Source organism: Caretta caretta, chromosome 2 (genome assembly GCF_965140235.1).
Source record: "Caretta caretta isolate rCarCar2 chromosome 2, rCarCar1.hap1, whole genome shotgun sequence".
Lineage (NCBI taxonomy): Eukaryota > Metazoa > Chordata > Testudines > Cheloniidae > Caretta > Caretta caretta.
Window position 1 is genome coordinate 97,777,021 of NC_134207.1, and position 13,520 is coordinate 97,790,540.

Here is a 13,520-nt window from a genome sequence, read left to right on the forward strand (position 1 = left end):
CCAGATCTGTCATTCCAACAAATAGAAGAAGTGAGGTTCATAATGTCTGCAGACAATGTATAAAATAACTTCAAAATACCCAACTGAACAAAGAAACTAAGCCTTTTGGAAAAGTAATGTCCATTAAAAGTCAGTAAAATACAAATTTTAACAAAAATCTTAACTCATGAAGTCATTGTTACTCAAAAACAGCCTCAAAGTCTACTAAAGTGACCCTTCTGATATAAGAAAAGGAGTACTTGTGGCACCTTAGAGACTAACCAATTTATTTGGGCATAAGTTTTCGTGAGCTACAGATGAATGCATTCCGATGAAGTGAGCTGTAGCTCACGAAAGCTTATGCTCAAATAAATTGGTTAGTCTCTAAGGTGCCACAAGTCCTCCTTTTCTTTTTGCGAATACAGACTAACACGGCTGTTACTCTGAAACCTTCTGATATATTGGCCAGATTTGTGAATAAAAGAATACTGCCTCAATAACAGCTATCTTTTTACAGGTACTCAGAGTTACTTGATAATGGAATTTATGCTGCAGGACATGAAGCAAAACAGAGGGAACTATAATACTTTGCTCTCATATAGCACTTTTCATCCATAAATCTCAAAGCATTTTAGAAAAAAAGTCAAATGTGACTATCTCCATATTAAAAGTAGAAAAACTAACACAGCAATGTGAAACTAAAAGCAAGAGGGGAAGTGACTTGCTCAAGATCGTATACTGCTGGTCAGTGGCAGAGCTGGGACTAAAACTCAGGTCTCCTGAATTATAGTTCAGTGCTTTATTTGCCAGATCATCCTACCTTCATTGACTCCAGGATTGTATATATTTATATCTATAAAATTAGATATAACTGACAGAAAATGTTCTGCTATGATCTTGCTGTGATAGATATCTTTTATCTATTTTTTTTAACTATCTTATTTTTAATTGTTTAATGCATGTGGTAGAATAAAGTTATAAGGCATAGACTCCAGTGGTAAGGCAGTTCATTCCATTTAGACCGATGTTTACATACACCTTTAGGGAAGCAAATAATTCACACAATTGTTCTTATTCCCAGGCTTAATTTTTCTAAATGAAAAAAAAAATGTTATTTCTATGTGACATTTATTCTCTCTCTTGGCAGATTAAAGAGAACATCTGAAGAATTTTTTTTAAAAGCGCTAAAATGTGTGTGGGGGGGGGAATCCCTAACACTGAGCATACCAAACCTCATGATATCATTTTTAGATAGTTACCTCTGACAACGGCTGCAAATTTTAACTGGGATTTATAATTTGCTGATATATGTGAAGGGGATGCCATTTGCAGATATTACACTGTGGATTAATTTCCCAAAGGAAAAGGTGGAAGCCTTGTTTCTTGAGGAATTTTAAGTTAGACTGGCCAAAGCACTCAAAAATACAGATCTGGGCACAATCCTGAAAGGGCAGAGTGATGGAGCGAAGGACCTATAGGTCTCTTCCACTTTTAATTTTTTAGATTTTATGGGAAATCCCTGTCAAGAAAGGGTAGACTTGCTAAGAGCTCAAATTGGGATTGGTCACAAAGGGTCACCAACCTTTTCCCTTTTTTCTTGAGACAGCCATGTTGTTCTTTACTTTTTTTGTTTTAAAGTAAGCTTTGAACTCTCATGGCTATGAAGTGGAAGCTGGTGGGACATCTGAGCCCTACCAAGGGGTGGATCCCACATAGCCCAACAGGACAACCATGCCTCCTCACTGACTATCCATGCACCTTTTCCCTTTCCCAGAGTCGTGAGGGCCTAACCTGGTCAGGAGTATGAGCCTGAGGCCAGGTGGCTTTCTCTCTGATTAACAACTGCTGGTCCAACAACTGCTGCAGGCAGACAGCACTGTATCTTTTCAAGTTTTCAAACCTCTCTTTGCAATTCAAGGCCTAGAAATCTTTTTCTTTTCCCCTGAAGTGAAAACTTAGATTTTGACATCATCGCACGGCTCATGCCAGTCTCTTAGGTGCACCAAGATTTTTGCCTATGCTTCAATCTGGCACTATCCCGGGGTGTATTTGAATATCACTGAGAGGGAACCAAGCCAAGGTACCTATGATCATGTTTTGAACATCTGCACTGTGTATTGTACATTGCATCTCAAGTAGCTGAAGCCCATTAATAGCTTCCAAGACCAGAAGGCTGTGATCATCCAGTCATGATCCTCGGTAAGTTGTTCCAGTGGTTAACTGCCAGCCATTATACTTGCCTCTGCTAGATGGAAGAGCCCATTGTCAAATATGTGTTTCCCATGTAGGTACTTATTGACTGTAATAAGTCCCCCCTTAACCAAAAGCACCATTTTCTTTCCAATTCAGGCCCTGAACATTGTGCTATTTAGGTGCAGGATCTCCCAAATTCATTAATTCCATGCTACACCATCACAAACTGAAAACTCTCCATGACTCACTCGGTGCTTGTTCTGGGTTTAGGGCATGGTAGCTACTTTAGGCAGTGCCAGCTGAACCAGTGCTTGGAGACAGGTAAAAAGTTACAAGGAAGAGCTTCTGACTCTTGTAGTCTTTAGTCTGTCAGGGTGTAAGTCCAACAAGTCTCAGCTAGACTTCTGTTTGGTTTTGGCTTTTTATTTGTTAGAGGTGGTGGGTCAGTGTGTGTGGGATGCAAGAACTGAATACAGATATAGGCCACTGACCCATTGATCTCTCTGTAAATGGCACTGCTAGCCAATGTGCTGGAGTCAGGGTTACATATCTGTGCCTCACAACTTGCTAAATGAAATACTGGGATAGATGGCGTGTAAAAACCACTTCCTAAGCTCTGCAAATAGTATCACAAGAAGTTAATAAAAAAATGTTCAGGTGTTTGCTGGTGTCATCACTGATATTTTCATATTGACATTTCACCAAAGGAAAGAGTAGAGACCACAAACTTTCCTTCCACTGCTCTTTGGTTTCTATTACAATTCTTTTTAAACCTCCTGTGTTTCAATTAATTAAAAGAATAGGATTAGGAAAGTCAAATGTACCAGTCAGATATTATTTAAAATCACTTTTAAAACTGAAAATATTTACTATGTTTAGGGGACCTAATTGTTTGGTTTAGCCTTTAGAAACAATCTCTAGGCTGAGTGATATAAACCATATTAAAAGTTCTGTGGCTTTAGAGAAGATTTTCAAAGGCTCAAATTAGCATTTGGTCCCTATGGCCCTTAGGAAATCTTCCCTCTTATCCTTCAAGCAAAGAAGGATTGTCTTTCCCTCCAGAACCTTTTAACTTTGCATTTTGGTCTCTTTAGAAGATCAGTAAAGACCCCTAATCTAACAAGAGAAATAGAACAAAAAAGCCGCTACTCAGGGATATCACTGAAGGAAACCATTGGCGAGGGTAAGTATGGAGCTCCACCCTGGATTTATCAATGACTGACTGTTACAGGTGCAAGGTGCAGCTAATGAAGCCTTCCCTGCTGTTGGCAGACTGCTAACACAATCCCCATACTTGTTTCAGGGGAAAAAATGCTCCCCTCACCTGGTAGACTGATTGATGGCTACATAACAGGTATAGTCATTTCCATCCCAGAATTTCTGCTCTAGCTAAAACAACTTGTGGGGCAGGGGGGAAAGAAACAGAATTAATAAGTTTTAAAAGTGTTGTTTTAGTCAGGAAAGTAACTGTGTAAAAACAGCATCTTCACATTCCCCACATCTGGTCACTATGCTGACAAAGAGAAGTTTTTACAATTGACAGAGCTAAGATAGGTAGGGAAGGATGACCTGGATTCCACCTCAACAAAAGTGTCATCTTAAACCCAAGTGCAACATCTTAATTCTGGAGGAAAGGCGAGAGGTAGAGAGAATACAGGCGTTTAGATCTCAGGCTGAGCCTGGAAGTCAGAAAAGTCTTCTCTCATATTTGACCTGGGATTAACGTGAAAGAATATTCACCGTGGGACAATATGGATCCCCCAAATATCATTTTTATACAGCTAACTCTGACTACAACTGCAACTTATACTTATAAGGATACTGAAATAAATGAAGGATAGAGGACAGAGTGCAGGAAAGGAAGATGGAATTTAAAAAGGAAGTGTCCCATTAGCAGCTACTGGATTCCAACTGTTAGAGGCTAAATTCTACTTTCAGCTCATCATTGCCTGAGAGGGAAATACCAAAAAAAAATTTAAAATGGAGATACGAAGAGTCAAATTTTACCACAGTAGCTCTAACGGTCTGGAACAGGACACAGACTTTCACTGGTCAGCAGTTCAAATGTAGCCCAGGTTGAGTAGTGACCAAAATGTATTATCTTCTGAAAGCTGTTCAATAGCCTGCACAAAATGAATTTACGTTTGTAATCCAGCTCCTAGTAGATAGATGTTATTAACTGGCACTAAGCGTCCTCACTGCTGGCAGTCTTGACAGAAGAGCCAAACAAACAACTACCTTGCTGCTCCTACCTCCACGGGACAGCAAGAAGGAAAGGATCCTCCAGCTTTCCTCTCCCACAGGGGCAAGGAGAGAAAGCAAACAATAAGAACAGTCAGCAACTACAGGGATAGGTGAAGCCACATGGGCCCCTTCCCTCTCCTGTACAGACTTTCATTAACATGGCTATGACTTCCTCCTCTCCCCGGCTTTAAACAATGTCCATTTGGAGAGAGGGATTTTTGTTTGTTTTTTACCCTTTCCTAACAGTCTCCCTTTTCAGAGTAACAGCCGTGTTAGTCTGTATTCGCAAAAAGAAAAGGAGTACTTGTGGCACCTTAGAGACTAACCAATCCGATGAAGTGAGCTGTAGCTCATGAAAGCTCATGCTCAAATAAATTGGTTAGTCTCTAAGGTGCCACAAGTACTCCTAGTCTCCCTTTTGTAGTCTCTTCATTCCTAAATGGCTAATTACTCTGTCATTCTGTTTCTGAAGAGCTTCTAAAGGAATTAATCCTGGGGCAGAAGGACTGATGACCAGGTAGTGTGGACCCAAAAGCACGTACCCCAAAAAAGTACAATCTACGGTGGCGACAAGGGCTAATTTCATACATGTAGTGAGGTTGCAATGTCATGAGATATTATTTCCCAATGGAAATGGCTCACTGATGTTGCAATGTGCAATATTCTCTAAAACCCTGTCATTGCTAAACCCTTGTCATGGCAATTAAATAAATTTGTATCACTGCTGTGATGTCTTCCCTCAAACATTCAGCTCTTCTCCTTTGTGATATATGTTGAGCACCCCTAACTTGGATCCCTGGCAATGTAATTATTTTCTGAAATGGTAGCAAGCAATCTCCAAATTACTCCATTTCCACATAGCAGAGCAACTGAATCATCCACCAAATTCTGTTACCAAAAGGAGAGCCCAGATCTTTCCTAACTTTGTATATATTTACATTTACCAGCAATTTATAAAATAGCAAAGGTTTCACTTACCTGATTGGATAACCTGTACCACCTTTTCCCAAACTCCGTCTGAGAAAGTTATGGAGCATAAATACAAGCCCACGTCTGCTTCAGTGGTCTTGATGAAATTTAGGGACCTGTCTCTTGAGGAAGCATTTATAAAGCGAACTCTGTCTTTATATTTGTCTTCAATATGCACACCGTACAATGGGTGGGAGACAGCAATAGTTTCTTTGCCAGTTGCAATACTCTTAACCCAGGACATCTGGGTTATACCAGCTGTCTTTGGATAGATGCATTCCAGATTCATATTATTGGCGAGTTTTACAGTTGCATCCACAAATCTTCCTTCCCCCATGGCTGAAACACATACACAGCGTTAGCACTAATTGTAGTTTCAAAGTTTAATACAACTAGCGAGCTAACATACTAAGATCAAGCAAAATATCTGAGATGTTGAAAAGCCTGGCAGCACAAAAACAGGCCCAGCAAAATCCTTATGGGTGTTATTACTTATAACCGTTAACTTTTAAGGCATTCAGAAAAACTATTTAAGCCACACATAAATACTGATGAATTCTGATTATATCTGTCATTCAAGAAAAAAAAGAACATATATTAACAACGAAAAAGAAAGCAATCTTACTTTCATATAACTGGAGAACAACAATAAGGCAGGCAAGATAGTCCATCTCTGAGAACACTAGAGTAGATTACTATGTGATACAGCTTTATTCAGACTCCCTTCACAATATGCTATTTCCTAATCGACTGTTATCACTGAAGTCTTTACTTTTGAAATGAGACACTAGAAAGAAACAATGTGCTTTTACTTTCACATAAACAATAGCCCCATCTATAGGCAATCAGGTTCACCGTATAGTTCAGCTATTCACATCAGATGCACTAAATGTCTGTCAAAATTCACTGAAACAAAAGTTTCCCAATCCCAAGAGAACTTTAAAAATGTGGATGATGATGTTTGGGTGATCTAGAGCAGTGGCTCCCAACCTTTCCAGATTACTCTATCCCTTTCAGGAGTCTGATTTTCTTGCATAAAAACCTCCAAGTTTCACCTCACTTAAAAATTACTTGCTTACAAAACCAGACATAAATACACAAAAGTTCCACAGCACACTATTACTGAAATATTGCTAACTTGCTCATTTTTACCATGTTATAAAATAAATCAATTGAAATATAAATATTGTACTTACATGTCAGTAGCCTGCTGGTAAAACTAGGGAAATAGCTAGATAAGTTGATGTAGCCCTTAGAAGACCTCTGTGTACTCCCAGGGGTTCGCGTGCCCCTGGTTGAGAGCCACTGATATAGGGATCCTTAGTTTTCATCTGTGCAGGCTAATAAAATTCCTCTTGTATCCAAAGAAAACTGAATTTCCATGGTTTCATTCTACAGTAGTTTAAACTGGAAAGCAATGCCACAGACTACCCTTGAGTATAAGTGGTCCTGTGACTGTCACAGAACTGATCTAGAGATATATCTTGAATCCCAGTGGTTTCACTTGTTTTCTACTCAAAAATATATCGCAGAACAGAGAAAGAGCAACACCTGATTATTTGAAATGCTCATTCCGCATCTTGTTTAAGGATTGGGACTTGATTTTAATACTATGGGCTATAGGCTAGCAAGTGGCCTCCTCACATTCAGATACCAGAGTGAGGAGTGTGATATAAGAACCTATATAGAATTGGGAATCTGAGTTGGGACTCGTTCTACTGGCATTACACATTTCTCCTTCTTAGGCCAAAGTTTAATTTAGATTCAGCTTGCCACAAAATTTTGACCATAACAGCAAACAGGAGTGGCAAATGGGAGTTTTAGAGTGCATACCTGTGGATGCTGTACTTGGAGGTAGATGAACTTGGTGAGAAGTTATTCGCTCCTTGTTAGTGAAGGGTTGGAGTGAAGAGTGAAAGTCATTTGCCAAGTAAACTCATGACCAAGTGAACAGGAATAGCAAACAGGAGTTTTTGTTCTAGGTATAGCTCTACACTTAATGCTGTGATGTCCAGCAATAGAACTGTAGTTGTCAAACAATATATGTGCCATGTTTTGTTTCCTACTGGAAGCCACAAGGGATTTCCTCTGTATGAAGTACAAGCTGGTAACTGTGCTGGAAGAAAAGATTTGTGGTCTGGAAGACCAGTTCAGATATCACGGAACATCAGAGAGGTTGAGGGATTCTTGGATGACCAGATTCAGGAAGCTTCACCACTCCAGATTCAAAAAACAAAGGAACTGTCTGCCAAGGAACCTGAGAGTATGGACACTAGAGAGGAGGTTTGGTAGTTGCCACCAGAGGCAAGAGGGCCAGGTGGCTTGCTACATGGCTGGAGGCAGATGAAGGATGGGCAGGCTGTGACCAACGGAGAGAAGAGCCCCCGTAAGAATTCCACACAGATAGAAGTACCCAACTTTTATCACGTTCTCAGTGTGGAAACTGTAGAAGATATCTCTGAAGATCCAGCTGGTCAAACAGAATGGAGAGCTGCATAGGACATACTGTGGGTGGCTGTACAGCCCAACCTGCAGGGTAATCGAAGCTGACCATGAAGAGATCTCCAATGATCCAAGGAAGACAGCCTGTCCTTGTTGGGGTTTTGGTACTTAGAAGAATGGAAAGAAAATTCTGCAAGGCACAGGTGGACAACAGGATGATGTGTTGTCTTCCCATGTACAAGATTTGACTGTAAGACTAGATAGGCTTCTGAAGTTGGTGTGCAAAAATCCATTAACAATGGTGTATATTGGCACTAGTGACACTGCTTCACAGATTATAGACAACTTCAGGGAATTCGGAAGGGCACTGAAGGAGAAGAACGTCCAAATGATCTTCTTGGAAATCCTTATATTGAGAGTGAAGGAAGACAGAAAATTGAAGATTCTGGAAATGAAATGCTGGCTTGGTAAGTGGTGTCAGATACAGGGTTTTAGTTTTGTGGAACATTGGTCCACCTTCTTTGGGGCAAGGAGGCTGTACAATTTGGATGGCCTCCATCTCAATAAAAGGGGAACAAATCTTCTAGGGGCTGGCTAGACTAGTCTGGAGCGCATTAAAGAAGAACAAAAGAGGAGGGTGAAAAGGGAGAATAAATGAGAACTTATGTAAAACAAAATCAAGATGTTGAGAACAAAATTAATCAAGAAACCAGGGAACTTAAAGAGAATAAATTCTTTATTAGCCTATATACTATGCTAGTAATCTGGGTAATAAATGAGAGGAATTGGACTTGCTCATTTATTAGTATAAATTTGACCCAGTTGGTATAACTGAAACATGGTGGGAAGATTTGCATGATTGAAATGTTAAAATCAATGGTTATAACCTATTTAGGAAGGACTGAGTGGGCAAAACAGAATGGGGAGTGGAACTCACTCATAACTCAAGCTATCTTGGTGGAAAATGAGTGGCACTCAGGTATGGATGCCCCTTTTATGCTGTAGTTGCCAACTTGAGTGCAAGACTCAGTGCCTGGCTATTGGGAGGTATAACCACTGACAGTGAGAGGTGCTGGGTTATATTTATATATGTAACGTACTTAATGCTTTACATGAATAGATGGAGACAAGGTCTCTGCTCCAAGAGTTTATGTTCGAAATAGACAAGTAGATAAGACAGTATAACTGGAGAAACCTACACAGAAAAAGGAAAATAAGGAGCCTGATTCACCAGTGCATTATTCCCATTTTACATCAGTGTAGCTCCACTGATTTCAGTGGAGTTACACTAATGTAAGACTGGAGCAATGGTCAACTAGGCCCAAATAATCTGTTATTTAAGAAATTGCAACCTTAGAAAACTTCCACCAAAACACTCTACATGTACTTGCTGGAGCAAGGAAAATCTGCAAAACACCTATAATGTCTAGTCACAGGGGAACTTTCTAGGCTGGAAGATTATTATTTATATAATGCCACAGTTGAGCGTGGCATTTTACAGATCTGCAGGAACTGGCACCAGACAGAGAAAGATAAATATAAACTTGTGCTAATAAATGTTTATTTTTATTATTCTTAGTGAAGCATCCTACAAATCTGTCATCCTTAATTGGGACTGAAATGGATTACTAAAGAAGCCTCACAAATGACAAATTCCTTTCAGTGAAAGTAAATTTTCACTCGTCTGTTTATATATAAATTACTGTTATGTTGAACTGAATTCCATGCTCATTTCTCTCCATCTGTCATTAAAAGAGAAATGGAAGTTACTAAAATCAATATCCAACCCTACACGATGCCTAATTATTTTGGATGTGATATGTTGTAACAAATACATGTCAGCAGATGCCAGGCACAATTACTATATAACTCACACAAGGAGAGCAGGGACTACAATGCTGGACATATAGTTTCAAAAACACAGACCTCTGACATTTCTGCTAAAGGGGAACTTTTTAACCAACCCATTGCAGGGTTTCCCTGTGAGTGCAGTAAAATACCAGTCTACTCTAGATATCTGGGAGCATGCTTTGTATACCACGAGCTAGGAAGGCAAACCCTGTAGCTGCTGCAAGCACTAGCTCTTCGCAGGCTGTAGTCTTTGGGCAGGGAATTCTGATTGTGATTTTGGGGACTGAGCATTTAAGGGCTCAGCTTCCCAGCGAGAGTCTGGGCAGGGCACTGTGAAGCTGTTGTTATGCACAGCTAGTTGGAAACTGACATAATAAAAAAACAAATCTCTAGCAAGCTCCTGAAGCACGGAGTGATCACTGAACACCAAACCTGTTAACACTCACACATTTCAACTAACTACACTACACATCACTAGGGCTGCCAGAACATAAGAAGTGCAGATACCCTGGTGCAAGGACTTTTAATCAACCCAACAGTACAGAAGTCAGTCCTTTGGGGCAGTCCATTTGTGGGGCATAAAGGTAACTGTACCTTGTGGCTTCCAGTTTAGTACCAGGGATACTCCCTTCCAGCCTCCCATCTCCTGGATGTAACACAGCAGTGACTCTTTTGCCCACTCAGTTCTCTTGGCCTTGTTGGAGCCCAACATGCAGGTGGTTCCCTGCTTATTGGTCACTGCCCGCTATCCTCCTGCTGCAATTACTACTGAGGCTTTACTGGCAACATGTTGCTTCCTTGCTCATCTCTCAGCGTGCCTGCTACCCAGACTTCCTTCCCCAGCCAGCTCTCCAGTGGCTGCCTCCAGCCTGTTGCTCCTGCACACATGCAGCGTCTGCCTCTTTCCTGACCCTCGTCACCCTTGATCTCAGGATATTACACCTTTTTACTGAACTTACAGAGCTCTCTAGTGTCTGGATATTGAACAGTGCAACACATTGCACCCCACTGGCTAGATCCTTTCCCTCCTGCTCAGAGTGAGGGGGATGGGTAAGGAGTCACTCCGTTTATTGCAACTCTATCTGGCAGTACTAGTACCAACTCCCTTATCCTCTCTGTGGACTAGCCATTAGAAGGGCACAGCTGTCACCAAAAGAGCCTGATCTAGCTCTCTCTACTGCCACCTTCTGCAACTCTGTGGTATTTTACAGCAGGCTCATACCATGGGGCTTGTCCTTATTGGTGGAGACTGGGCCATGCCTGAGATATGTCTTGCTTTTTTTATTTACAATCTTGAAAATGAATTGGTGCATGGGATTTTATATTAGGGTCTCTGAGCATGTGTTTGAGCAGCAGCTAGATCTCTGATAAATACAGCAGAGCTACAGGGAGGCCTCCTCAATACTGCATGGGACCCCTGTGGCACCAGCATTAAGGAAAGGGAGGACGTCCCTCTGTTAATGCTTCCCCTACGGGTGCCCAGTAATCCTGGAGCTACCAGGGAGGAGAAAACAGGGAAGAAGAGGCAGCAGGCCACCTCAAGGCCTTGTTAGCAGAGGAATTAGCAGAACAGAATGAGGAGGTAGCGGCTTAAAGGAGGAAAACAGGCTAGCATGACAGGGGCTCAGATGGCATGAGGAGCAGAAGCATAAATGATGAGGCTTCTCCAGGATCCTCTGCAAACAATTCTCAAGACTCCAGGCTCCCGCTGTTATTACTATTACATCTGGCTCGAGCCAGTATTGGTGCACAGAGCAGAAACCAGTCTCTACCATCCCTCTCTGCCATTTGGTGCTGCTTCTATCTGCTCCATAGTGTTGAGATTAATAGGCAGCAGATTTAAAACAAACATAAGGAAGTACTTCTTCACACAACACGCAATCAACCTGTGGACCTAGTTGCCAAGGGATATTGTGAAGGTCAAAACTATAAAAGGGCTCAAAAAAGAATTAGATACATTCTGGAGGATAGGTCCATCAATGGTGATTAGCCAAGATGGCCAGAGATACAACCCCATGCTCTGAGTGTCCCTAGCCTCTGACTTCCAGAAGTTGGGAGGGGACAACAGGGGATGGATCACTTGACAATTGTCTGTTCTGTTCATTCCCTCTGAAGCATCTGGCATTGGCCACTGTTGGAAGATAGGGCACTGGGCTAGATGGACCATTTGTTTGACCCCATATGGACATTCTTAGGTTCTTAGATTGACATTTATACTCTCTGTGCTGAGATTTCTTTTCAAGGTTTCTCTTGCGTGACCTTGTTTCCTCACACCAGTTTATTCCGCTTGTCTGCTTCATGTGGGGGGGTTTGTGTGTTGGCACCCAGAATACATGCCCCCCAAATGTCCACCCTTTCATTCTAATTCTAGTGGAGATGAGAAACTGGTTAGTGATTGCTCATCTCTTCGCTGGTTATAAAGTCTCTCCACCCAATGCCCAGAATCTATTGTAGGCACTGATTTTCAAAGGCATCTGGTTTTATAACATTTTAATAGATCTTCGGCTATCACAGCCATACATTAACACTGATTACATCTTTGATTTCCACATGTTGCTGAGTTTAGTGAATGCCGTGGATGCCTTTCCTATCCTTGATGACATCTCTTTCCTGAGGTTTCTACTGGCTAACAGAGTACTGTGAGAAATTCCAACTTGAACTAAGGGAAAGATCTGAGCACTGCCAGAAGCAGAGGAGTGTGAGACACTGACTGGACCAGAAAAAAAAAGGTCATTGCTTAGAGATGATGTGAATCAAGCTGCAGCAGATGAAAATGGGTATCAACATAAATAGAGCAAGAATTGGATAAGCCAAGAGATGTGGGATCTTACTGAAGAAAGAAAAGCACTGAAAGGAAAACTCCTGAATGGTAAGACCAATGAAATATTACAAAAAGCAATGGAAGAGTACAAGAAAGCAGATAAAGCAGTGAAAAGCAATGCAAAGAAAGAGAAACAGAGATATCGTGAAGACCTACCAACTGAAGCTGCTGCTATGATAGGAAATCCCAGAGGCATTTACCAACTGATTAAAACCCTTTGTGGAAAATTCAAAACACAAAATAGGCCAATAAAAAATAAAGATGAAAATATGGAGAACAACAGATGGGCAGAGCAAGGTCATCTCAACAGACCCAGCCTTACCTCAGCCCCCGAGTTCAATGAAACATGCCAGCCTGATCAATTTGGTATCAGCAGCATTGGTCCAATAGAGATATCAGAGTACAAGCTGCAGTCAAAAAGCTAAAAAGCAACTAAGTGTGGGGAGATGATCAAATCACTTGAAACTACCACCTTAACGAAACTGTCCAAGTTGTTCAGTGAAGTCGGGGTGGGGGTGGGAAGACTCTTTCTGACCAGTGGAAACACGGAATAATTGTCAGAATACCCAAAAAGTGTGATCTTACTCGACAGTCATACTACTCCTTGTTGTAGGAAAAGTCTTCTGTAGTGTGATACTACACAGGATGAAAGACGCAGTAGATGCAAAGCTTACAGAAGAAGAGGTTGGATTCAGGGCCTAAGAAAACCTGTGTAGATCAAATATTTTCACTAAGGACCATCACAGAAGAATGTCTAGAATGGCAGGACCCCCCCTTATCAATTTTGTTTATTTTCAAAATGGATTTGACAGCCCGTGTAGATATATATTGTGGAATGTTCTTCAGTCTTATGGAATTCCAGCTAGAGTCATGAACATCATGGTTCTGTACATAGATGCAGCGTGCTGTAAGAGTGAACAACAACAACAGATTTGTGGTTCAGCATGGACACTGGTGAGAAACAGGGCTACATTCTATGTCCGCTGTTGTTTGGCATTGCCATAGACTGGATAATGAAGGA

The 13,520-nt window shown here is 41.1% G+C and overlaps 1 protein-coding gene across 2 annotated transcripts in view; it reads right to left on the reverse strand.

Annotated features, from left to right (window-relative positions):
* Positions 1 to 6,679, reverse strand: part of CD226 (CD226 molecule) — a 43,318-nt gene extending 36,639 nt beyond the window's left edge. The window contains exons 1-2 of one of the 2 annotated variants that reach the window (XM_075125327.1): positions 6,582 to 6,679; positions 5,395 to 5,724 (exon numbers count right to left, since the gene is read on the reverse strand). In XM_075125327.1, the coding sequence (XP_074981428.1) occupies positions 5,395 to 5,722 (328 nt within the window). In that variant the 5' untranslated portion in view covers positions 5,723 to 5,724; positions 6,582 to 6,679. Of the gene's footprint in view, positions 1 to 5,394; positions 5,725 to 6,010; positions 6,152 to 6,581 lie in introns of those variants that run through there. The other variant, XM_048840156.2, reaches the window with a different exon arrangement.
* Between the last annotated feature and the right edge of the window lie 6,841 nt (positions 6,680 to 13,520).